Source organism: Monomorium pharaonis, chromosome 4, assembly GCF_013373865.1.
Source record: "Monomorium pharaonis isolate MP-MQ-018 chromosome 4, ASM1337386v2, whole genome shotgun sequence".
In the NCBI taxonomy this organism is placed as follows: Eukaryota; Metazoa; Arthropoda; class Insecta; order Hymenoptera; family Formicidae; genus Monomorium; species Monomorium pharaonis.
Window position 1 is genome coordinate 29254496 of NC_050470.1, and position 22334 is coordinate 29276829.

Sequence of the window (22334 nt, forward strand, 5' to 3'; positions counted from 1 at the left end):
GGGTTACGCAAGCAATGCGCCCCGTTGACCTCTTTCCTCGGGGGAGAATTGACCTTGCGAGTCTTTTGCTCTTGACAAGGAGCACGAGGGAACCCTGAAGTTGGCCGCGAACACCCGCCACCCGAGGCGTAACCGAGACGGAATTTTGTCCATCCGCGACTATACGTCAACAACGATAGAAAGAACGGTGAAAATCCTCAAATTTTCCTTGCTAATTAATACTCTGTAAAAAATTGTATATAATTGTTATAACAATTACTGTATTTTTAGTTTAGCAAAGAAAAAATTTGTAGGATTGCCAATGTGTTATACAGAATGTTAACATTGAGTATTACATTAAGTTGTAATTTATTTAATAAACGTTCAAATAAAATTTCAATTATATTCAGATAATGATAAATAAATCCTTTTCTGTAATAAATTAACAAATTACAGATTTATTATACTTGAAATGATTTAAATTTCTCGTTCCAATAATTCCGCAACACTTGCAGTCTTCATGAATCGTTACGGAGATCAATTTTACTCGTTATATTTACAAATCAGAATATACGAAATTCCCCGTTAAACATTCCATTTCACTTCAGGGTCATGCGGCAAGCATTTCCAATTCGCACGTTCCCCATCGAACGTAACAGTCGAACGACTGTCCTTTATCTCGCGCATGTCTGTTCCCGCCATTCGCGTTCGCAATTTCAAACGCGCGATCGCGGGCGGCGATAGGTCTGCTGCGATCGGACGTGACGTCGCCGCGGCGCGAAACGTGGCCATTTTCGAACGCGGAAGATCGAAAATTGAGCGGCGATCGCACAGGGTGATCGAGACCGCGACGGTCGGTCGTCGAGGGTGAAGGGTCACCGAATACCGGACGGAAGCGCGGTCTCGGGCCGCGGTATCGCGGGCGACGTATCCCCCACGATCCCCGTCGTGTCCCGTCGGCGGACGGTCGCGGCGTGGAACGACGACGCGGCACGGCTCGGCGCGGCGACGTCGTTCCGTTCGTGGCTGCGCGTAGTGGCACACGTGACCTGCGCGGCTATTCTTAGTCGCAGGAGGAGGTAGCGCGAGGCGACGAGCGTACGGTTCCTCGGCCATTCGTCGTCCGGCGCGCGTCCGAGGTACTTGGACCATCGAAGGGAGTCGCTCCTCTCTCGCTTTCTCCTTTACGTTACCCACACACATACACACGCGCGCGCACCCAACCAACCTACATCACGATGTCTGGACTCGCGGATCCCGTGGCATTCGCCAAGGATTTCATCGCCGGCGGTGTGGCCGCGGCAATCTCCAAGACCGCCGTCGCGCCCATCGAGCGCGTCAAATTGTTGCTGCAGGTACAGCACATCTCCAAGCAGATCTCCGAGGAAAAGCGTTACAAGGGTAAGTGCCGAAGTCCGGTCCTCTTTACTCCCCCCCCCCCTCCCCCCTTTCCCGGACTTTTCCTCCGTCCGGTCTACTTTGCTCTCCCTCGTTCTTTCTAGAATTTTAAAGTGTGCGCGAAGTTCGGCCGCCACATCACGCGCCCGCGATGTCGCGTCAAGGACGGACGCGACCGCGATTCGTTCGGAAATCGAGGGAAAGAGCTCTCTCCCGATTAAGTATTACCGTTAACGCGCTAGTATCGCGGCGAGGCAAGGCAAAGTGACGCGCGAACGGAAGTTTCGAGCGTGCACGACGGTACCCGCGGAAACATGTGACAGTAGCCAAGTAGTATCGAACGTGCCATTGTTACACGGTGTGCGCGAACACGGGCCGCTTCGGGACGCGGCTGAGGTGAAGAGAAAGAGAGAAAAAGACATGGCCGTTATGTAATGGTGCCGTGCGCCGTGCACGACGTCCGCGACGTCGCGCGTGCTCCTCGCGCACGCGAGCGACGCGGAACGCGAGAGAGAGAGAGAGCTCGGGGAGTGTGTGCGCGCGCGCGCGCGCGCGCATACACGCGCCAGAGACGAATTTCGCATTGCGTTTATGTAATGAAGGTCGGGCCCGCGCGGTTTTGGCGGTCTTACATAACTCCGGGATCCGCGGCGCGAATCCTCTCGCACGCGACGGACGGCCCGGCTTCCTCCGCGACTCGACGAGAGGATCGATATTCCGTCGGAACGACTTGCCGTCCGCCCGAGCCAGATGGCAGCGCGTGGCTTCTCCACCGTTGAGAGAGAAGAGAGAGAGAAAGAGAGGTAGAGAGCGTCGATCGATGACGATGCGACGGTCCAACATGGCCGCCCTTTCGTCCGGCCACGAGACCGAATTCCTCTCTACCTCCTACTTCCACGCGTCACCAATTCCCCCGCTGTTCTTTTCCATTCAGTTCCCTCTCGCTCTGATTCATCCGCGCGCGAAGACGAGCGAGCGAGCGAGCTGACGATTTCCCCGCTCTCGACGCGACGCTCTGAAAAAATGTCATTGCCCGTATACACTTGGGGAATTCAATGGGTACATGCGCTCGTTCCTTCAGTCTCGTGCTCGATTGTCGAGTCACGTTGCTCGCGACACGATGCGATAATGAGCGATATCTCGCAAATATCTTATCGCTTTTACCGTAATCAACTTCAGCAATTGTACGTAATATACTTGCCTCGTCACATTAGATTAGGGCAAAGTTTGTCAGAGGACTCAATGCGTTTAGACGATAGTATAATCAGGAAGATACTCTGCCATTTAAATATTTATTCACTGTCATTCGATTGTTCTATGCATTCTAGAACGTTCCAAACTTTGTACCGTTGCACCTCTGTTGATTCTCGCATTATGGTCCGTGGATTATTTCAGCTCTGTTAACATTAAAACTCTGTAATTTCATAAAACATCTTTCACTTTTGGGTTAAAATTATAAATATTTAGCTCTGTAGTTAGACGTTATGTACGTTCGTATGTTCGTATATTATTTCTTGTTAACAGAAAATTAATTGAATGTAAGTCACATAATGTAATCACATAAGATTTTTAATGTCAATTTTATGTATAATTATTTTTATTTTGCCTAACTAAATTGCGTATACTTCCACTTTATTCGTAACCTGAAATGTTAAATTAATGTACGAAAAATATTGTCAAAATTGTAAATTTGCATTGTACAAATTCTTCCAGGTATGGTCGATTGTTTCGTTCGTATCCCACGTGAGCAAGGATTCCTCAGTTACTGGCGCGGTAACTTCGCCAACGTTATCAGATACTTCCCAACGCAAGCCTTGAACTTTGCCTTCAAGGACAAGTACAAGCAGGTTTTCCTTGGTGGTGTTGACAAGAATACTCAGTTTACACGTTATTTCCTTGGAAATCTCGCATCTGGTGGTGCTGCTGGAGCCACGTCCCTGTGCTTTGTCTACCCACTTGACTTTGCCAGAACTAGGTAAATTGCTTGGAGCATTACACATTGTCCATGTGTTAATAATAGAAATAAATTTTACTCCTACGATAATGGTAGAAATTATATCTATGCATTTATGACAATAATTGCATTTAATTAACAAACAATTAGTAATTATAATTACATTCAATTTATTCTCATTTGTATACCTTTTCATATGTATTTTTATCTAAATTTGTGATTGATTAAATTGTGATTGTATAGTGAAACAACATAGATATATTTGTAAGAGTGTATTAAATATACAATAAAAAATATTTTCATTGTCACATTAATTTTTCAAAGATTTAAGTATATTAATAAACAAATTATTAAATAAAATAAATAAAAATAATTTATAATTTATAAAAATTAAATAATATATATAATTAAAGTATAAAATTATTAAAAACAAATAATAATACTATTAAAAATTAAAAATCATCTTTTTTCCGATAGGTTGGCTGCCGATGTAGGCAAAGGAGGTACAGAACGTGAGTTCACAGGCTTAGGTAATTGTTTGGTGAAAATCTTCAAAAGTGACGGTATCGTCGGTCTCTATCGCGGATTCGGTGTATCGGTGCAGGGTATCATCATTTACCGTGCGTCTTACTTCGGTTTCTATGACACTGCCCGTGGTATGCTGCCAGACCCCAAAAAGACTCCATTCCTCATTTCATGGGGTATTGCCCAGGTGAGAGAATGATATACATATTTCTATTGTCCAACTTTATGCAAAATTTCATTAAATTGTACATTTCACTTATTCGTTTGAATCTGTTGCAGGCCGTAACCACTGTGGCGGGTATTATATCCTATCCCTTCGATACAGTACGTAGGCGCATGATGATGCAGTCCGGCCGTGCCAAGAGTGAAATCCTGTACAAAAACACTCTTCACTGCTGGGCCACCATTTACAAGTCTGAAGGTGGCAGTGCCTTCTTCAAGGGCGCGTTCTCTAACGTTCTGCGTGGTACAGGTGGTGCGCTCGTACTAGTGTTGTATGATGAAATTAAGAACCTTCTTTAAAGCGCTAAAACGATCCTCGTCTCATTACTTTCACGATCACTGATATCGTCATTAATTATCTACATCATCTTGCGATTTGATAGCAATTCCCATAGACCGACGGATAGAAGAGACTTTCTGTCGGCAATTATTAACAAATAATTCAGGCTGAGGATGTTTGACGTAGCAGCTCGCAAAGTGCACGAAACTCGGCAAAAATTGTAACAGAAAAAAGAATAAGCATAGAAGAGAATTTGCTTAACTTATTGCCGGATTCAGTATTTTTCCCGCAGCGGTTGACATTACGTATTTTCGTATTCCATTGTTGTAAAAACATTGAAGAGGCAAGCACAATCGCGAAAATATCGCGGAACACCTGTTACCTGGATAACGTTCCACACATGCCACGCTGAATAAGTAGACCGGTCGGAATATATCAGAGTACTTGAAAGTAACAATTGCCTAGAGAATCAAGTCAGCGCACGCGAAATCATCGCGAGAGAGGAGGACGCGCGACGAAATTTCCATCACGGCGATGGCGGGGCGCGTAGCCTGGGCCGCCCCTCGCCCTTATTCTCGGCCCGTTGTAGATAATTCATAATTCGTAATTAATAAATCATTTTAATGGTAATCAGCCAGTCCGTTGATTTTTGATGGACGATATAATTTAATTTCGCACTCCAGACGACCATGTAAGAGATGATGAAAAGCGTTACTCAGAATGTATGCATCTAATCTGTTCATGTTAGGATGCATGCAGGGAAAGCAGCAAATCAATAAAAACGATATAAAATTTTATATATTCGAAAATTTTTTTCTTCCCTGAAACATTAAAAAGAAACTATCAAAGTAAACACTTTTTGTAAATCGTCTCTGGTGTAATAAATTTATCAAATTGTATTTCAGAAATTTAATTATAAATTTAATAAAGTGATAGAGACTTAATAATTCAAGATTAAATATTTTCATATTTAATATAATTTATAAAAATTTAATATACAATAGTCGGGTATACATTTCTGAATTAATATTTATAATCGCATATAAGTTTGTCTAAAAATAAAAAAAGAGATTTTATGTAAATTTAATATATTTTTCTTTATAGCAACACGTTATAAATAAGACACATTAAACACATCCATTTATTACATTGTTCCAAAACGTTCATTATTTGATCAAGAGAAGGGTACATTTTTGTGACCATTTACTATTCAAAGTATTTAAGTCAAATAAAATAGCATTTTATATTTATTATTTAAAGTGTTTGAAAAAATACAAAAAAAAACAACTTGAAAGAAATTAATATTTTTACAAAGTTTCTGGAATGTTATATTTAATCGAATGTACCCTTGACATAATATATCAATATCTATATATATAAGTTATATGTATACAAATTGATTATACTAATCTTACCGATACTTTCCTACACAGATATAACAGAGGTAAATTATTCTTACATTTTTGTACAAAAATTTGACGGCTGATATTCTTAAACAGGAATGAATAGAAAAAGAATATGGAACATGATATTTGACTGCTTTATATACAGGTTTCAAGCGGGGAGATGTGGGCGTTTATATATATATTATATGTAATTTTATCATACAGTCGTTCGATTAGAATCACCTGCTATTATGTCTAGAACTCGACTGATGCCAGGCATATTCAGTACAGTTCCCAATACAGGTACTCTTCGTAGGAAGTTTATCGCTACTGGTAGAAAACCACTGAAACAAAGATGTATGGTAAGCTATCTGTCAAAAGATACAGGATTCCTCCAACAGTGGATGTCTTATTCTGTAGCCTCTTTATTAATTTTATCTTATTTGTGGCACATTTTTTATCTTAAAATAAGTTGATAAAATAAATTTTATAAAAAACCAGGATAAAAAGAATTTACAGTAAAATATATTATTAATATACACAGTATAAATAAAGAATTACCAAGACCATTGATTTATTATTAAATTCAAGGCCAAAAGACATCTTGAGTACAAACTTTTATGGATTCACAATCATTATGATCCTTAACTTTATAACTTTAAAAATTAAGAATGGTGCAATATTATGATATTTTATAATTATTTCGTAATATAATATTATGAATGTATAAATACTTGAAAATTTATTTTTAATAAGACAATGTAAGATTTAATAATTTATTTTAAAATTGTATATAGCTTTTCAATAATAAAAAAATTATCATTTTTTTGAAACTTTAGAAGTTTTGGTTTTGGTCAAAATTAAGAAAAATACATTTGTTTTTTATTTTACCCAAAAGTCAAATAGGTTTTGGTTGGCTATTAGTTACCTGTCATTTCACAGATATTATACATATATGATGAAAAAATATGCAGTGATAATGTAACAATTTGACAATATTATTGTCAAAAGATACAGAAAAGGGGACCTGAGATATTCGAGACTCGACAATAAACTTGTTTCATATATAAAAATAATACACTTATAATTGCTTTTCTGCATTTCAACGTTTTCTTTAACAGCTCACATATGATACAATCTTGTAAGCACATATGATAACAACACATGAAAATAGAATAATTATAGTTATTCTTTTATAAAAGAATGGGAGAATCCCATGAAAGAATTTTACTGACTATTCTGGTACTTTTGTATGTAAAAATTATAATCAAGAATTAGCAAGGCCTGGGTGCACCATGTATATGGTTTTCAAAGCATCTACTGGGAAGAATTAAAGTACCTGTGTAGTACTTACCTGAAGAGTAATACAAAGCCATAGGTTTCTAAGATCATTCCTACAATGGGCCAACCCATAAGTACTACAAAGACACCTCCTAGAAATGAGATACTAGCTTTCATCTTGTGCCTTTGAAAGAAGAAATTTAACGTTCTCCATGGCCCGATGACACATGCGAGCCCCGATATAAATAAAAGCTGCAAACAAATAATTCGAAAAATCAATCAAGTGTCAGGATTTAACCGATCCAAATAAACAGCAGGAATGTAAGCTCACATTTCCAATGGCGAGTAAACCTTTATCGAAAAGTAACAGTACGCCGAGGAATAGAAAGGAGATCCCAAATCCCGCCAGTCCTACTCCGATTTCTAGAAAACACATGACTCATAGTAAAATCAGCACAATCAATATTTCGGATATCCGCCGGTCCAACATAAAAAGGATCCGCTGATATTAAAACGAGGGCTACTCGCACTTACTCTGCGTGTCTGTGATTTCGAACATTATTTACAAATTGTCTGTCGTTAGAGCTCGATAACACCTGGCGATTCGATGTTTGAACGCGTGAACGGAAATCCTAACCTCTATATCCACGTCATTGGTTATGATACAGCACGAGCCCACTGTGCATTTACGCCATTTACGGAGCTTCGGTCAGCTCTTCCGCGAATGCTCTTTATGCGCGACTAAATTCATCAGGTAGATGTTTCAATTCATATTCGATTCGTCTGTCGTCTTTGGAATCGTACAAAATTGCTTTGTTAAAAATCAGTGGGATGACAGAAACCGCAATTGGCATTTAAGTTTTAAGATAGTATAGTAGGTGTTAATATATAAATAAATTGAACATCCCGATTTCTTAATCCCGATCACCTTGTTAGTATAACAAACTATGATAAATTATACACATGCGCTGGTGTTTAATATGCATGCATTTGTCTTTTCATCAGTCTTTATCTGTTCAATCAATATTAAAGGTGGACGATTGAAACCTTTTTCATCTTTGAATTTGGAATGTTTCAAGACCGTAAAAACGCGCAAATCATCGCTTGCGAATCTACCTCATTCTATACTTCCTGCTTGATTATAATTGTTAAATTTATATGCAAAATGTCTAATAATGAAATTTAATTAGTCGTGTCGCAGCAGAGAAGTATTTTAATACGTACTTTGAGACTTAGATCAAACTGATTTCTATATAAAAAAATTATATAAATTAATTATTATATTATATATGTACTTTTAAATAATAAAATTAGAAAATGAATAACTAATTATAAATTAACTAAAATGGTTAATTTAATTTTCAACTTTAATTAATTATTTTTAAAACTTTAATATTAATTTTTTCTAATAAGTTAAAAATTTATCTATATAAATATAAGCAGAGAGAAACCTCTCTGATATTAGTCATGTACTTATAATTTTAACCAATTTTATGCTACTTTGGGAATGTTTTGTTCGAATAATATACTTATTTTTTACATATTTAGCTTTCGTAAAAAACGAAAAATTGCATCTTTACTTCATAAACTAAACAAAAATTTGTTATGTAAATTTACTCAGTTTCAAAGCAACCTGCAACCTTATTTTTAAATAAAAATTATTATTTAAGATTTTTATACTTATATAAGAAGAAAAAAAAAGAGCGAAGGGAATTAGTGAAGAGAGACCTCTTCCAAAGTCCGCTAGTAGAAAAACGTTCCACGATGTTGGCATCATTGACAGCAAGTCGAGCTTATTTTAGAACGCGAGAACGCAGCGCAGTGTACCACCGAATCGCAAGCATCGCGTAGTAAACTTGGATCTGACGGTTCCTCGTGGGCAGTTGTTGCGCCCAGGAAGCCCGATCGAGCGGAACGATTTACGGGACATTTATGTGAGAACGTAGCCGTACGAAGATGGTGTCGGTGATGCAGCCGTACATGGTGAGTTCAACGTCTGTTCGGTTTGGTACGCGACCTCCGGTAAATGGGGATGCCTTTGACGCATCGGCGGAGCTCGCTGAGTTCTCCGCCGTTATTGCTCGTAAAGTGAAATTATGTCACGGTCCTCTCTTGCGATCTTACAGGACATCGAGAGCTCCAGGAGCTACATCGACGAGCTATACTCCCCAGACGCGCAGAAATGTCTGGAGGCGATTATGTGAGTTCAAATAAAAAAAGTTATCCTTAACCTTAAGAATATAATAAAGATAATATATACATATATATATTCCGTTACATACGGTGTCTAATATTAATAAAATTTTCGATTATTTCTTTTTCTCTATTTGTTCATTTATTTCCATGATTGATAATATAAACCTGTATTAACTATGTTTCATGGATTTGGTCTTCTCTCTCTCAGATGCTTGAAGAATTCAGTGATTGGCAGCAACAGGCAAAAGGGTTCAGTTATAGCTCAAGGTGTGGTACCCCGGCTCTTGCAACTGCTCGGAGACACATCTGGTACCATCGGCGATCGAATAAGATTAGAATCAGCCGTGACATTGGGCTCTCTAGCTAAGGGCACAGATCAGCATGTATTGGCGCTTATAGACCTAGGTGTAGTTCCATTGCTACTTCAAGTCTTGCTCTCCTCACCAACGCCTGAGATGGTTGTGGATGGCAAGATAAAGGTACTGGATTTGTTGCACGAGGCCTGCCTGCGATGTCTGCGCACGGTATTCCAGCACGCGGCGGCGCCGGTTCATTCTATTTATCAGGATCCCGCGTTAGTGCCACGGCTGTTGTCCCTGGCGAGTCGGTCGGTTACCTGTCAAGTCTGTGTTGCAACAATCTTGACTACGGCATGTAAGGTAAAGAGAGGTCTGAAACTCTTACAAAATATAAAATGTTTGTGTCTGCAAGAAAAAACTAATCTGCAAATGTAATTGGTCAGACGACAGAGGAGCAGAACGCTCTATCCAAAGGCGGCGCGGTGGAAACATTGGCGATGCAACTGGACTCCCCTCTATCCGACGTTCAACTGCCGGCTCTGGCCTGCTTGGCAAACATGTGCTACCAAAATCACATGGTATCAGCTCTGGTCGCGTCGGCCAGCACGAGCAACACTGTCCACGGTAGACTGGTACCAGTCGCGCTAGGCCAACTAATGGGACGCGAGAAGAGCTCGTTAATACAGCTGGAAGCGGCGAGGTGCATCGCGTACATGCACAGAGCAGGCGCGTTGCCGTCCACTGATCCACGAGTGGTGTATCGCGCTCTACCCTGCCTGGTGCGTTTGTGTCATCGAGACAGACCGCCACGCGAGAGAGTCGCCGCGGCTGAGACGCTCGCGTACCTGACGGAAGTCGATACGGATTTACAGCGTTTAGCTTCCATTAGCAATCATTTAATACCGACATTGGCAGAGCTACTGAGACCACATCCGCAAGTGAGCAAAAGTTACATTAAATACGCTAATAATGGTAATCTACAGATTATGATTGAATTATCGAAAGAAAAATACTTTTGTGTTATCATAGATTATGGTGGTTAAATAAATAAAAATTATATTTTTTGTACTCAGGTCCAGGATGCAACGCTAACGCAAGATATGCGCCAAGCTGCATTCAGAGCGTTCGCGTCTCTCGGCGCGAATGACGAAGATATCCGGAAACGTATTATCGAGACGGAAAGTCTTATGGAACAGGTTGTTTCTGGTTTACAGGATCCTGGTGGATCACGTGTTCGTTTAGCCGCGGTTAGATGTTTGCACTCCCTTTCGAGGAGCGTGCAACAACTTCGCACTACATTTCAGGATCATGCAGTGTGGAGGCCACTTATGCAGTTGTTACATGGAGCTGACAAGGGGTTGGAGGGTAAAATATGATAATACATTTACAATAAGCATTACAGAGATTACGCTACAATAAACACTGAGAAACGTGTATGTTGCATGCATATGTATTGCATGTAAGATACAAAAATACATATATATTTCCTCAAATTTCAAATTAACGTCTTAATCAAAAAGAAAAAAAAAAGCAATATATCTCGAAAAGAGGGTTATGAATGTACAATGTAAGTTATTCTTTCTTTATTTTATATAAGACAAGAATAGACTGTAGCTTAATTAAGATACACGCATCAAGAAAAGTTCGCAATCTTTTGCGCTCCTATATTAGCTATATTTTAACATTTCGCAAGAGAGATATTTAGATATTAGTGCAAAAGTGATTTTGAAACTTAGCGACTGTTTTTTCATGCGTGTAGACAGAAGATAAACGAATACATCGCTATTCTTTTTTTTCTCTGCATTGTAAGATTTATTTTTCAAAAAACCAACAAAAAGAATAAAGAGATCAGTGCTTGTAATTAGCTGTTATTATTAATATTCAATCGCCGAGTGTATGAGTTACTATTAACATTGTCATTATTGTATCATAGGTAGAGGCGAAGGTGAAGGTGATTTATTAACTGTTGCCTCGAGTACTTTATGTAATTTACTGTTGGAGTTTAGTCCGAGCAAAGAGCCAATTCTCGAGTCCGGCGGAGTAGAGTTATTGTGTTCTCTCACTAAACGGCCTGAGTCGGCCCTCCGACTGAACGGCATTTGGGCCCTAATGAACGTGGCCTTTCAAGCAGAACAACGTGTAAAATCGCAAATACTCTCGTGCCTGGGCACAGATCAGATCTTTCGTCTCTTGGCCGATCCTGAATTAGGCGTCCTGATGAAAACGCTGGGCTTGTTGCGAAATTTGCTTTCCACTAAAGCTCACATAGATCGTATAATGGGCGAGCATGCCACGCACGTTATGCAAGCGGTCATTCTAGTACTGGAGGACCCGGAACACCCGGCGGACGTCAAGGAACAAGCACTTTGCATTTTAGCAAATGTAGCCGATGGTGACCGGGCGAGAGATCATATCATGGCTAATGACGACGTGCTTAAAAAACTCATGGATTACATGGTTCGTACAATGTACAGTTATCACAAGTAATTTTATTAATTGCATATTCCTATAGACAATTAATTTCATTAATAGATAGGATGATGAGAAAGAGAGATTAGATTCTGAAAGAATCACATTACTCATACTTATGTAGACAACTATTTTATCTACGATAGTAAAAAATAACTTTAAATTCCACAACATTTAAATGCGTGCTAAATCGATCAAGTATTCGCATTTTCCTTCAAGTCCTATCTATTAATAATTGTATCTCTTGATTGGCCATAGATTGTACGTTTTCACGTGTACATTTTATTCAGATGCACAGCAACGTGAAACTGCAAGTTGCTGCTATTTTTTGTGTATGCAACCTAGTCTGGAGGGAGGAACCCGGTGCCGCGCAGCGACAAGCGCGTCTGCGGGAATTAGGAATTCATCGTATCTTACAACAATTACGTCACACAAAAGACACTCAATTATTTGAGAAGTATGAAAGATGAACATTACGAGCTAAATTATTGTCGTATCGTAAGATACTCGCATAACGGGGGTCTCTCACGTGTTTATTTCCGTTTCAGAGTCAAGACTGCCCTATCGCAATTCTACGATCCTTGAACTTGGAACGTATCGCTGATGAAGATTAGGTTATGATTTTAAGTGTCTTTTTTATATTTGAAGTAAATTACGAGTTTAGCGTTAATACTGTGATCACCTCGGTTGACAATGTATAATCGAAAGTTATAAGACGAACAAACTGCTATTTCTGAGCCTATGCCTGTATAATCTGTCTCTGTAGTATTTATTTAACTTAATAGAGATGAAAGTATAATACGTGTAGTACACGCGATTCGTTTGCTTATGTCGAATATCGTTTGATATACATATTATTTACAACATTGATTTACAAGCAGAGGCTTCAGATAATGGATTGTCTTGTATGCAATAAAAAGAAATTAAGGGAATAAGTTAAATCATGAAAAGAAATTGAAATAAATAGAAAGCAAATATATACTTGTGCGGTATACTTCCATACCTTTAGATATATCCTTCAAAAATACAAAGAATTCCATAATAAATTTAATATCTATAATTTATCTTAAAGATCTTGTAATATGTATATATATATATATATATTTATATTTGAAAGAAAATATAACTAGTGCATAATGTTAAACATTACATTTTATATCTTTGGTATCTGTTTTTAGCTTGTATGAAAAATTATGTAGTTCAAAGAGTTTTGATTCTTATGAAGATTCCATTAAAAATAAATCTGGAATGTTAAATTTAAAAGTTTATAAACCGATAATCAAATGTATGAGGTGAAGATGCTGTGGATTATACGCTCACCACATCACTCGTTGATAACATAGCTTGATCAGTTTTCCTTATTGTTACAAATACCAAATGAATCATGGGCGATAAAATGCATTATGAATTAAGCAGAAGCATTACTGTCACCAGAAAGATTCTCCATTGGATTGTTAGCCAATGGATCCAATTCTGCGAATAAATCCAACCACGAGTTACCTTTCTGCTTTCCAGTCTTATTTTTTTTCTGCAAAAACCGTGATATATCTGTCGCGTGATACACTATTATTATTATTATTATTATACGTAATTCACTAATACTTACTTTGTCGTCCACATTACTAGCGATACTCTTCTGTCCCATACCTAGCGCCGCGTCTCCTAAACTCTGTTTCAAAATATTCGGTGGTAAAAAAGTATCGTGTGATATGCCTTCCCAGTCATTGTTCGCGCCTTGTTGCTTATCGTTCAGAATCTCGTCAAAAAGCGCCGCGCTCTCAGAGACCAGTAAATTTAGCGATTGCTGTTGTTGACTCTCCGTCGACAGGGAAGCTAGATCGGCCAAATTAAAATCGGTGTTGCACTCTTCAAATATATCCATTACTGATTTCTGCTCTTCAGAGGTCTTATCCAATACAGTATGACTGATTTTTTCTGTTTTAATAACTGGTTGTTGAGTACTATTGGATGCATCTTTTTCCAAGATAAGATTTCCAAAAAACTCCTCGAGACTTTTATCATTTTCTGCATCGGTACTATGCATGATTCCGTTTTCCGAAGAATTTGTGCTCGTATTCAGTTGTATTAATGTGTCCTTTGGCTCATTATCTATGTCTAAGAGCTTCTCATCTTTCTTGTCTTTTTCCGATGTGCTCTTTGAATTTGTGGTAGCCTCTTGAGCTTCTTCAATGTCATCATGATAGTCCAGATCAAAAAATTGTAATCTGTAAAAATTTAATATCATGACGAAAATGACAATACTGCTTATACTTTCTCATTTTGTAACTCACCTATCCTTATCTTCCAAATCGTCGTCACCTCCAGTCTCCTGTGCCAATTTACTAGAGGTTTCAGCCAATTCTCGCACAACTGTGAAGTCATAACGTTGATAGCCTTTGAAGCTGTTCGCTATTGTGGAATACGCTTGTGCAGATTTCTTTGCAAAATTCAGGAGTGTAGTTTGGTATAAAACTAAGGCGTGACTGAACATGTTACATCTTGCCGCCGCTAACAAATCAACCTTTTGAAGACAATCAAGGGCCAGATTGTCAAAAACTATTTTGCCTCTAAATTATAACAGATATGTACATAAAATATAAATTACTTATAATTTATTTAATTTATATATATAAATATTAAATTTATAAATAATTATAAATTTAAAAAATTTGTAAGAATAAAAATAACTACTATTTATACTTAAATAATTGTAATAATTTAAATTAAATTTGTGATTGTACTATGTATGTGAATTATGAAATGTAAAAGAACCTACTGCTTGACCCGTGCTTGAACTTTTTTATATTTTTCCAGTTGCTTGGACGTATCTGGATCTAAATCTTGAGAAATATTTTTCATCCATGACAAAGCGGCTCGGTACTCTGTACGAGCCTTTTCCATCGCTTGCACATTTTGCAACGTATCTTCGATAGCTCTTTGCCTAAATGTTTCCACCTCTTGGTACAATCGGCCTAGGGGCGCTCTCAGTGCAAGCCTTTGCTGACCAGAATAAGACAGGGATTTGCCAACTGCTGTCATCATTTTGCCGGCGCGAGTTTTGTCTTGCTTCCCAGCATCTTTCAAAAAACGTCCCATTCCATTTTCCTCCTGAGCTAAATCTAAACAAATGAAATTGTCCCATATTGCAATATCTCAACAGTTAAATTTATGTTAAAGAAGAAATACTGTAAATGGTGATAATCGATACTTGTTATTTCGTTATTAGAAATTGTGTTAAAACGCACTGCATAATCTTTCTTGGTATTTATCGATAATCCTTTGTAAGTAGGAACAGGAATCTTGGATACTGCGGAACAATTCTAGCTTTGCGTCCAGCTCTGCATCCGACGCAACTATACACTCATCCTCCTTCTTCCCTAATTTCTGAGACAAGGCCTGCTTTCTCACCCAGAATTGGTATTGCATCTTTATAATGGCAGAATCATCATGCATAGACTTTTGTACCCAGCAATCAAAGGTATTCCCTGATATGCCTGATGCACCTCTGTTACTGCATGCATGATAGAAAGAAGTTTTGTAAATTTCTTGTTAAACACAACAGTGATTAGTAGTAAGAGTTACATGCAAAAGACTTGAATAACAGTATTTCCACTATTAATAAAATAATGTGGAACAATAATTAAAATGACAGATGCTAGTTTTAGTGATATTAGATCATTAGTTGCTCGTCAAACTATAATATAAGTACATGTATTTCCTCTTCCCCATTAACAGGATAAAGAGAAGAAAATTAATGAACTCCATACACAATTTATCATAATGGAAGGGGGAGGGGAGGATGGCCTGTCCTTTAACCCAATAGGAAGATAGATCTAACTCATGAGAAAGTTGAATAATCAATTTTGCACAATATCCATATTAATATAAGTATATGCATTTCCCTTTTCCGACCAACAAAATAGAGAAAAAAAACTTGCAAACTCCACAGATAATTTATCAGTCATTCTGGAAGAGGGGAAAAAAGGAGATAAACTGTCACTATTTAATCCAATGGGAAAAACAAACCTAGAAACCTTACAAAAAGTTGGATGATCAGTTTTGTGTAATAGCTATTAATAACGCGAGAGGATGCAAACTACCATATTGATTCAGTATAGTTGGCTGTGAGATCTCGGGCTGTAAGAAACAACGATTGCCGTATTCCCCTCCCCATCGTTTCTCGTTTTCCGTCAGGGTCGACGTGGCCGACCGTTTGAGTCATGACGACGGGATTCGAGAGAGATCAGGAGAAGGAACTGGGGGAAAGAAGGAAACGGAGGAGATACTTACTAAGCATTCATAACGGAAGACCCGCTGTATGGCACATACGCAACGGTGGGTTATATACGTTAATGTTTACAAGCGTGGAGCGTAGAGTCGCTCGCGCAAAACCGCCAGCGTAACGCGTGCGTGAGTTCGTACACTGTTATCACATAATGCACAGCAATGCACAGGCGTATCATTCCTCGCGCGATCGCATTCGCGGTGCCGCGCTTGACAATTGGAATCGAACGAAAATCGGAGCGTTCTTCTACATGACACTTGTGACAGCTCAGACGGTAAGGGCCACACGGACTACACGCAACTACACGGAGTGACGGAGTACGGACGGAGGCTAGTGTTGGCTAGTGTCTCTTGTCAAGTCTTGCCGTTTGCCGTGTGTCTATCAGCTTGACCAATGAACGACGAAACGCTCGCTTATTGGCTGGACGTAACGTCGCGATAAGAAAGATAATAAAAATTAATGGGTCGTTATTATCGCACACGAAGCGACCGACAGATTTATGGCGGATAATTTACCTCTACATATGATGATCTCAATTGAATGATGTACAATACATCATGAAATATAAAACAAAGTTTTGTTGTTTCGAAATATCTATATTATAACTTTAATCTTATTCTAAATAAAATATTTTATTTTTAATTATTGTATCGTGATACATAATCTTAAATTTTATGTTTTAATATAACCAGAGAGGAACCTGAGAGCGATCATCGCGTCGTTTTAGGTGTTTTTATCCATCAGCGCCTCTATGTGCACAAAATGTGCACATTGAACTATGTAGTCAAATATCTATGAATCCCGTAGGTAATGTGTATGACTTTTTGGATCTCTTTTATGCTATGTCCACGTTTATTTGGTTTTGTTTCATGCTATACCCGTAAAATTTACAATTATATGCATTCATATTTTTAATCTGTTTTATGCAAATGTGCAATACTGACACTGTACAGATATAGCAAGGAACAGAATCAATATTTTATCTCGCATCACGTTTATCACATATCATTTTGTTCCACATATATATGATAAAAATTCACTCACCGATTGCTGTCGCTGCTCCTGCTACTGCTATATTCCTTTTCTGGAATATCGAGTCACTCGAATCCATGGATGCCGCTTTCTGCTGACATTATCCTGCTATTCTCGAACCGCACATTAATAAAACGATCGCCCGATACTTTATTCGGCACTTCCAATATTGCGGATAATATATCACACACACGAGTAAAACGTAAACCGCGCGCGAGAATTTCACTTGGCGTGACCGTTACATTAACAAAAATACGTGAATGCGTACCCTCCTCGAGCGAATACACGTACACGAAAACTTTTCCCGGAACGAAATCAACATGACACGAAAATGGCGTGACGTCATGTAATCCGTCTCAAAACAAATTTGTCTCCGTTCGTTGTATCTCAGCGCGTAATTGTTATTCAAACAGTTTTCTCACCGCTTTCCTCGGCTTGCGTTTTCACAGTTACGTGACGTCACGCCACTTTCGTGTCATGTTGATTTTCGTTCCGGGCAAAGTTTTCGTATGCGCGTATTTGCTCGAGAAAGATACGCAATCCGTTTGGTAGAATGTCGATCGTGTCAATAATAAAATTTTATTAGTCGTCGTGTAATCATACAGAGATACAAAACTCGGGAAGCGAATTGATTTACTTCTGTTTAGTGTGCCTCGATTGTTGGCGCTTTTTTCGGGTTTCGTTTCGTGAAGTCACACATAATCTGTTTTAAGTTCTAATTGTAAGTAAATTATTTTTCATGTGAACGAAAATAGTGATTGAATAGGATTCCTCGAAAATCGCGTTTGGTCTATTTGATTTTAAGTGCAAACGCTTGTCCAAAGTTTTTTTCGTCATCGAAAAAAAGCGAGGCTTCCGCTTCGATGCTTCGGATAATCGCTTCTCGGAAATCGTCGAGGCTCCGGGATGCTTGTCCGAAGTTTTTTTCGTCGTCAAAAAAAAGCGAGGCGCCACTCAGGCGCCAGTCCCCTCGACGAATTCCGAGAAACGATTACCCGAAGCATCGAAGCGGAAACCGCAGTTCTCGGAAATCGTCCCCTCCACGATTTCCGAGCCTAACGGTTATCTTTTCTTTTTCGCCAAATCCCCGAGTCGCCCGACTCACGGTAGCCAATCAGCTACTAGCTCCGCCTACTATTTTCTCCTTCCCTCTTTCAAACGCTTCGACGACTCCGCGCGGACCGGGCTCAGTTGCCTGACGAGAGGGGTTCGGTGGGTTAGTTGTGTCGCGAAGATTCGGTAGTGAACATGTACGCTGCTCGTCTATCGGAAAAGAATATCGCGATCGCCTCGTGTGTGTGTGGTGTGGTGTGGTGTGGTGTGGTGTGGTGTGGTGTGGTGTGGTGTGGTGTGGTGTGGTGTGGTGTGGTGTGGTGTGTGAAGTGCATCGTCGTTGCCTTCCTCGCTGCTTCAGGATTATCTTCGCCGTTGCCTTCCTCGCTGCTTCAGGACGATCGCTGTGGACCGCTGCGAACGAGTATAGTAAGTACATTATATTTTAGTAATACTTTTGCCTGCCCGTCCACAGCGCACCATTATCTAGTTATCTAGTACATTATACTCCAACAGATAGTTGAAAAATTTTTTTACTCGCATACTCGCGATCTTAAAATTTTACACTCGCAATCATGCGAGTAACAAAATCTTTCGACTATTTGATGGGATATAATGGCCCCGGGGTACACATTTTACTAACAGTTTCCTCATTTAATTATTTTTCAACATATTTTATTCTGACCGTTGACACCGCATTCGCGAGAGGCGTGAAGTGCAAACAATTTCGGTTATTTTTTTTACAGTTCTCAATAGTTCTCGCACAGTTCCGACTTATTCCATTCGTTTTATTAATTAATTTTATTAATTAAATATTTTTCAACATATTTTATTCCGCCCGTCGGCACCGCATTCGCGAGACGCGCAAAGTGCAAACAGTTTCGATCACTTTTTTTTGACAGTTTTTAATAGTTCTCCGCACAGTTTCGATCTATTTCATAAGTTTTAATAACAATTCCGTTAATTAATTATTTTTAAACAATTTTCTATTTCGACTCCTGTCACTGCATTCAGCAGAGGTATGAGGTGCAAACAGATTCCGACGGAAGTCGGAATGGAAAATTGTTAAAAAATAATTAATTGACGGAATTGTTATTGAAACGCATGAAATAGGTCGAAACTGTGCGAGAACTATTGAGAACTGTCAGAAAAGTGATCGAAACTGTTTGCACTTTACGCATCTCGCGAATACTGTGCCGACGGCAGAAGAAAATAATTTTGAAAAATAATTAACAAAATTATTTATTAGAACGCATGGAAATGGTCGGGCCTATGTGAGAACTAGCGAAAACTGTCGTTAGAATAATGATCGACTCTGTTTGCATCTCATACCTCTGCTGAATGCAGTGAGTCGGAATAAAAAATTGTTAAAAAATAATTAATTGACGGAATTGTTATTAAATCGCATGGAAATGGTCAGGGCTAAGTGAGAACTAATGAAAACTGTCGTTAGAATAATGATCGAATTTTTTTCTCCTACCGTCGGCACAGTATTCGCGAGACGCGTAAAGTGCAAACAGTTTCGATCACTTTTCTGACAGTTCTCAATAGTTCTCGCACAGTTTCGACCTATTTCATAAGTTTTAATAACAATTCCGTCAATAAATTATTTTTAAACAATTTTCCATTTCGACTCCTGTCACTGCATTCAGCAGAAGTATGAGATGCAAACAGGGTCGATTATTATTTCAACAATAGTTTTCACTAGTTGTCACATAGCCTCGACCATTTCCGTGCGTTATAATAAATAATTTTATCAATTAATTATTTTTTAAAACTTTTCTCCTGCCGTCGGCACATTATTCGCGAGACGCAAAGTGCTGTTTCGATCACTTTTTTTACAATTTTCAATAGTTCTCGCACAGTTTCGACCTATTTCGTAAGTTTTAATAACAATTCCGTCAATAAATTATTTTTAAACAATTTTCCATTTCGACTCCTGTCACTGCATTCAGCAGAAGTATGAGATGCAAACAGGGTCGATTATTATTTCAACAATAGTTTTCACTAGTTCTCACATAGCCTCGATTATTTCCGTGCGTTATAATAAATAATTTTATTAATTAATTATTTTTTAAAACTTTTCTCCTGCCGTCGGCACATTACTCGCGAGACGCAAAGTGCTGTTTTGATCACTTTTTTTACAGTTCTCAATAGTTCTCGCACAGTTTCGACCTATTTCATAAGTTTTAATAACAATTCCGTCAATAAATTATTTTTAAACAATTTTCCATTTCGACTCCTGTCACTGCATTCAGCAGAAGTATGAGATGAAAACAGGGTCGATTATTATTTCAACAATAGTTTTCACTAGTTGTCACATAGCCTCGACCATTTCCGTGCGTTATAATAAATAATTTAATTAATTAATTATTTTTTAAAACTTTTTTCTCCTGCCGTCGGCACATTACTCGCGAGACGCAAAGTGCTGTTTCGATCACTTTTTTTACAATTTTCAATAGTTCTCGCACAGTTTCGACCTATTTCGTAAGTTTTAATAACAATTCCGTCAATAAATTATTTTTAAACAATTTTCCATTTCGACACCTGTCACTGCATTCAGCAGAAGTATGAGATGCAAACAGGGTCCATTATTATTTCAACAATAGTTTTCACTAGTTCTCACATAGCCTCGACCATTTCCGTGCGTTATAATAAATAATTTTATTAATTAATTATTTTTTAAAACTTTTTTCTCCTGCCGTCGGCACATTACTCGCGAGACGCAAAGTGCTGTTTCGATCACTTTTTTTACAATTTTCAATAGTTCTCGCACAGTTTCGACCTATTTCGTAAGTTTTAATAACAATTCCGTCAATAAATTATTTTTAAACAATTTTCCATTTCGACACCTGTCACTGCATTCAGCAGAAGTATGAGATGCAAACAGGGTCGATTATTATTTCAACAATAGTTTTCACTAGTTCTCACATAGCCTCGATTATTTCCGTGCGTTATAATAAATAATTTTATTAATTAATTATTTTTTAAAACTTTTCTCCTGCCGTCGGCACATTACTCGCGAGACGCAAAGTGCTGTTTTGATCACTTTTTTTACAGTTCTCAATAGTTCTCGCACAGTTTCGACCTATTTCATAAGTTTTAATAACAATTCCGTCAATAAATTATTTTTAAACAATTTTCCATTTCGACTCCTGTCACTGCATTCAGCAGAAGTATGAGATGAAAACAGGGTCGATTATTATTTCAACAATAGTTTTCACTAGTTGTCACATAGCCTCGACCATTTCCGTGCGTTATAATAAATAATTTTATCAATTAATTATTTTTTAAAACTTTTCTCCTGCCGTCGGCACATTATTCGCGAGACGCAAAGTGCTGTTTCGATCACTTTTTTTACAATTTTCAATAGTTCTCGCACAGTTTCGACCTATTTCGTAAGTTTTAATAACAATTCCGTCAATAAATTATTTTTAAACAATTTTCCATTTCGACACCTGTCACTGCATTCAGCAGAAGTATGAGATGCAAACAGGGTCGATTATTATTTCAACAATAGTTTTCACTAGTTCTCACATAGCCTCGATTATTTCCGTGCGTTATAATAAATAATTTTATTAATTAATTATTTTTTAAAACTTTTTTCTCCTGCCGTCGGCACATTATTCGCGAGACGCAAAGTGCTGTTTTGATCACTTTTTTTACAGTTCTCAATAGTTCTCGCACAGTTTCGACCTATTTCATAAGTTTTAATAACAATTCCGTCAATAAATTATTTTTAAACAATTTTCCATTTCGACTCCTGTCACTGCATTCAGCAGAAGTATGAGATGCAAACAGGGTCCATTATTATTTCAACAATAGTTTTCACTAGTTCTCACATAGCCTCGACCATTTCCGTGCGTTATAATAAATAATTTAATTAATTAATTATTTTTTAAAACTTTTTTCTCCTGCCGTCGGCACATTACTCGCGAGACGCAAAGTGCTGTTTCGATCACTTTTTTTACAATTT

General features: G+C 38.3%; 4 protein-coding genes across 7 annotated transcripts; 2 read left to right on the top strand and 2 right to left on the bottom strand.

Moving 5' to 3' along the window:
• Nucleotides 1–1080: 1080 nt before the first annotated feature.
• LOC105839317 (ADP,ATP carrier protein 2) lies at nt 1081–5155 on the top strand. Its single transcript, XM_012685536.3, has 4 exons — nt 1081–1380; nt 3091–3352; nt 3809–4043; nt 4136–5155. The coding sequence occupies exons 1-4, from the start codon at nt 1218–1220 to the stop codon at nt 4376–4378; spliced, it is 903 nt and encodes a 300-aa protein (XP_012540990.1). The 5' UTR covers nt 1081–1217; the 3' UTR covers nt 4379–5155.
• Nucleotides 5156–5429: 274 nt separating this feature from the next.
• Nucleotides 5430–7994, bottom strand: LOC105839318 (vesicle transport protein GOT1B). Its single transcript, XM_012685537.3, has 4 exons — nt 7559–7994; nt 7356–7447; nt 7098–7276; nt 5430–6087 (listed from the first exon to the last, which is right to left on the bottom strand). The coding sequence occupies exons 1-4, from the start codon at nt 7581–7583 to the stop codon at nt 5961–5963; spliced, it is 423 nt and encodes a 140-aa protein (XP_012540991.1). The 5' UTR covers nt 7584–7994; the 3' UTR covers nt 5430–5960.
• An 822-nt stretch (nt 7995–8816) lies between these two features.
• LOC118644129 (armadillo repeat-containing protein 8-like) lies at nt 8817–12965 on the top strand. The gene is made up of 8 exons (XM_036285612.1): nt 8817–9007; nt 9151–9224; nt 9429–9879; nt 9963–10457; nt 10593–10884; nt 11453–11976; nt 12279–12445; nt 12537–12965. Exons 1-8 carry the CDS (start codon nt 8981–8983, stop codon nt 12571–12573), a joined length of 2067 nt encoding a protein of 688 aa, XP_036141505.1. The 5' UTR covers nt 8817–8980; the 3' UTR covers nt 12574–12965.
• A 2-nt stretch (nt 12966–12967) lies between these two features.
• Nucleotides 12968–16811, bottom strand: LOC105839320 (islet cell autoantigen 1-like protein). Of its 4 annotated transcripts, XR_004962907.1 has the most exons (7): nt 16089–16256; nt 15234–15499; nt 14765–15107; nt 14280–14555; nt 13595–14213; nt 13309–13516; nt 12968–13231 (listed from the first exon to the last, which is right to left on the bottom strand). XR_004962907.1 is itself a non-coding variant. In XM_036285613.1 (6 exons), exons 1-6 carry the CDS (start codon nt 16287–16289, stop codon nt 13397–13399), a joined length of 1635 nt encoding a protein of 544 aa, XP_036141506.1. In that variant the 5' UTR covers nt 16290–16811; the 3' UTR covers nt 12968–13396. The 4 variants fall into 4 exon arrangements, 3 of the variants coding, with proteins under 3 accessions (XP_036141506.1, XP_012540993.1, XP_028044876.1); XM_036285613.1 differs by lacking the exon at nt 16089–16256 and adding an exon at nt 16279–16811 and having other exon boundaries at nt 12968–13516; XM_012685539.3 differs by having other exon boundaries at nt 12968–13516.
• Between the last annotated feature and the right edge of the window lie 5523 nt (nt 16812–22334).

Coding starts and splice junctions, on each gene's coding strand:
- LOC105839320 (XM_012685539.3), bottom strand. CDS start 16,210: ATGACTCAAACGGTCGGCCACGTCGACCCTGACGGAAAACGAGAAACG. Junction 15,500..16,088: donor AACTATACTGAATCAATATG/GTAGTTTGCATC, acceptor TCATGCATGCAG/TAACAGAGGTGCATCAGGCA. Junction 14,556..14,764: donor GTTCAAGCACGGGTCAAGCA/GTAGGTTCTTTT, acceptor GTTATAATTTAG/AGGCAAAATAGTTTTTGACA.
- LOC105839317 (XM_012685536.3), top strand. CDS start 1,218: ATGTCTGGACTCGCGGATCCCGTGGCATTCGCCAAGGATTTCATCGCC. Junction 1,381..3,090: donor CGAGGAAAAGCGTTACAAGG/GTAAGTGCCGAA, acceptor AAATTCTTCCAG/GTATGGTCGATTGTTTCGTT. Junction 4,044..4,135: donor TTTCATGGGGTATTGCCCAG/GTGAGAGAATGA, acceptor AATCTGTTGCAG/GCCGTAACCACTGTGGCGGG.
- LOC118644129 (XM_036285612.1), top strand. CDS start 8,981: ATGGTGTCGGTGATGCAGCCGTACATG. Junction 9,880..9,962: donor TCTTGACTACGGCATGTAAG/GTAAAGAGAGGT, acceptor GTAATTGGTCAG/ACGACAGAGGAGCAGAACGC. Junction 10,885..11,452: donor AGCTGACAAGGGGTTGGAGG/GTAAAATATGAT, acceptor ATTGTATCATAG/GTAGAGGCGAAGGTGAAGGT.
- LOC105839318 (XM_012685537.3), bottom strand. CDS start 7,583: ATGTTCGAAATCACAGACACGCAGA. Junction 7,448..7,558: donor CGAAATCACAGACACGCAGA/GTAAGTGCGAGT, acceptor TGTGTTTTCTAG/AAATCGGAGTAGGACTGGCG. Junction 6,088..7,097: donor GGCTTTGTATTACTCTTCAG/GTAAGTACTACA, acceptor TCTTTGTTTCAG/TGGTTTTCTACCAGTAGCGA.